This window comes from Acyrthosiphon pisum, chromosome A2 (genome assembly GCF_005508785.2).
Source record: "Acyrthosiphon pisum isolate AL4f chromosome A2, pea_aphid_22Mar2018_4r6ur, whole genome shotgun sequence".
NCBI lineage: Eukaryota > Metazoa > Arthropoda > Insecta > Hemiptera > Aphididae > Acyrthosiphon > Acyrthosiphon pisum.
In genome coordinates this window covers 44,015,027-44,017,855 of record NC_042495.1, presented here as the reverse complement: position 1 = coordinate 44,017,855, position 2,829 = coordinate 44,015,027, and the positions used below count along the sequence as shown (strand labels likewise).

The 2,829-nt window shown below is 31.4% G+C and overlaps 1 protein-coding gene across 2 annotated transcripts in view; it reads right to left on the bottom strand.

Moving 5' to 3' along the window:
- Positions 1–2,242, bottom strand: part of LOC100159755 — a 7,024-nt gene extending 4,782 nt beyond the window's left edge. Inside the window, exons 1-5 of one of the 2 annotated variants that reach the window (XM_016808184.1) lie at positions 2,031–2,215; positions 1,802–1,946; positions 1,418–1,759; positions 851–1,085; positions 637–783 (exon numbers count right to left, since the gene is read on the bottom strand). In XM_016808184.1, the coding sequence (XP_016663673.1) occupies positions 637–783; positions 851–1,085; positions 1,418–1,759; positions 1,802–1,878 (801 nt within the window). In that variant the 5' untranslated portion in view covers positions 1,879–1,946; positions 2,031–2,215. Of the gene's footprint in view, positions 1–636; positions 784–850; positions 1,086–1,417; positions 1,760–1,801 lie in introns of both variants that reach the window. The other variant, XM_001948596.4, reaches the window with a different exon arrangement.
- Between the last annotated feature and the right edge of the window lie 587 nt (positions 2,243–2,829).

Genomic DNA, 2,829 nt, shown 5'->3' with positions numbered 1-2,829 from the left:
TTATTTAAAAAAATCATTTGGTCAAAAATTTGTGGACTACCTTGGTCCAACCTATTTTAATTATATGCCTATAATTACAAAAAAAAACATTGTATGTAAAATTTTTAATGCCAAAACATTAGTTGTAAAATGGTTGTTTATGTCTCTAGATCAATAATTATTTATATCTGTAAATGAAAGCTCTGTTATCTGTTTTCTTTTTTTTCTTTTAAAAACCTAATCTATAAGAAATAATTTACTGTATTGTAAGGTTCATAATAAGTATATATTCACTTAAAATCAAATTGCAAATTTACATATTACATATTATATAAAATAGTTAACTCTATACCTTCGACACAAGCTATGCTTACGGAAGGTATATAATTTTTTTTGTTTTATTCAATTTGTATGTTATTCAATTGCATAAATATTAAAAAATAAAAAATTTATCAAAAAAAAAAAAAAGAAATTGATGTTCACCAGAATTTCAGTGAATGTCAACATTCATCAAATGTCGACATCCACCTTAACATATACATATAAATAATAAGAGCTAATAATATTTTAATGAATTTAATTAAAAAATTATGGTATGTCATATTATTCAATATAAATTATATACCAATCAAAAACTATTGAAATTAAAAAACTTACCAAAGTATTTACAACTGCAGTTGCCCCACACGCTGATACACCAATTTGGTTTACTTGAAGCTGAGCTGCCTCTTTTTCTGACCATATCATTTCTTTAATCCAAGTTAAATCATCAACACGCATTTTTTTCATTTTTTGACATACCTCCTGATGAAAATATTGAACATGGATATATAATCAAAATTTTAACGATGCACTACACATTTTATTTTACCGTTGTATCAGAATTACGTCGCATACACCTACTACGGTCTTCTTTACAAACAGGGAGTAAAGTCCTGAACTGTAGAATGGGTAAGTTCTGTTCTGAACTCGAAAATGACAATCGAGGGATTAGGTTAGGATTGATAATAGGTTCACGTGTCACATTATTTCTAACATTCAGATGGTTTTCTCGTATATTAGGATTTACAGTTGCTATTAGGTCTTTTATTAGCCGCATTCTACCACTGTTAAACAAAAAGAAAAAAACTGATTAAATCTTTTTGTTATAGTTAACTTTTAATATAATATAAAGCCAATCAGTGCCATGGCAAACTAAAAATGTTCCAAAGGCAAGTTACAAATATCCCAAGTATTAATATATTAATATAATATAGCTAATTATATTTCAGATCGTTATTGACTACCTATTGAGTATATCGTATTACATTTACTAGGTGATCCACCCTCTATTTAAGAACGATTGCCTCTGAATTTACCATTCACCATGCCACTGAAGCTAATTAAATAAGGATGTGACATTTAACATAAAAACATTAAAAAATATATATATATATACTAATTATAAGCCATTGGCTCAGTAATCTCTTCATCTTCAGATACATTATTAACCGCTGGTTCAGGTTCAAAGTCCATTTCTAAGTAATCCATCAAAGGTGATGTACTTCTATCGTCCATGGGCAAGTTTTCAATTGCCGGCTCTTGCCGATCACCACGATAAGTGTAAATACAAGAATCGTTATCCGAATCACTATCTTCCTGGTCACAACGTACTAAACTAGCAGCTATCATGTGGTCGTGTTGTTCAGGGGTATCACAATCAAGACAACTTTCAGTATCGGGATCTTCATGGTTGTGCGCTACGTTGTTATTTAATCTAGAAAAAAACCAGAGGACATTTCTAAATGGATACTGGAGAATATGAAATCCGGCATTCAGTTACCTGGACGATTCTTTCTGATCAGAGAGCACTCCTCTGCTTGTGCCAGGTCGGTGCAGCTCGTCGTCACCGTTGTTCATGTCTCTTATCAAGCGTATCTATGTCCTATGGCACGTCTGGCTTGGCCGAAATAACGGCGGACAGCGAACTGGACATTTTTATACAACAATATTCTCAAACAATACTTGCGATAATTATAACCTACTATCACAACAAAGCGTTTTTAAATTACGTTTCATCCAATGTTTCTATCGATAACCATCCGTGTCTCAGACAAATCAGTGTTCACTGACGAGCGACAACTGTTCATCGAGTATCGACGGCATGTAAGTGGAATACAAATATACAAATATACAATATTATTATAGTGCGTAATGCGAATAATAGTATAACACGTTATGATGGTAAAAAAAATATATTATCTCACAGTCATAAACATTAAATAATAATAATAACAATCTAATGGAGATATTGATAACAACAAGGTCCGATCATAGATAATATAAGAATGGATAAGACATGCCTATACCAGTTCCATATGAGGCCGTGTGCTTTTTTGGGGAAGAGAGAAAGTAAAGAGAGAAAGACAATTTGAGGCTTTTTGAGGTTATGTGCAAAACTGTTTTATTAAATAATAATGAATAAATATGATAGTCAGTTATATTTAGATATTTGTCAGTTTGTATTTTGATTGTTTTGCCACCTGTACCTGGAAAATGGAAATTGGAAAATAATATTTTAACAAAATAAAATTATGTTATTTAATATTCATTATTATTTATCAATTATCACATCAATATTCGCCCCATATAACCTTAAAATAGTATCACTAAATTTTCATGTGATAAGTTCTTATGTCCTATCCATTCTTATATTATCTATGGGTCCGATACGCCTGCCCACGATCAGCATTCAGCATTTCAGCCAAGGTTTATAGAATATAAAGGTTATCTCATAAACATCGTATAAACCACGGACTACTACACTGGACTGGAAACGAGACGTTTACTGCCGAGCCGCTTAGTGTCCGC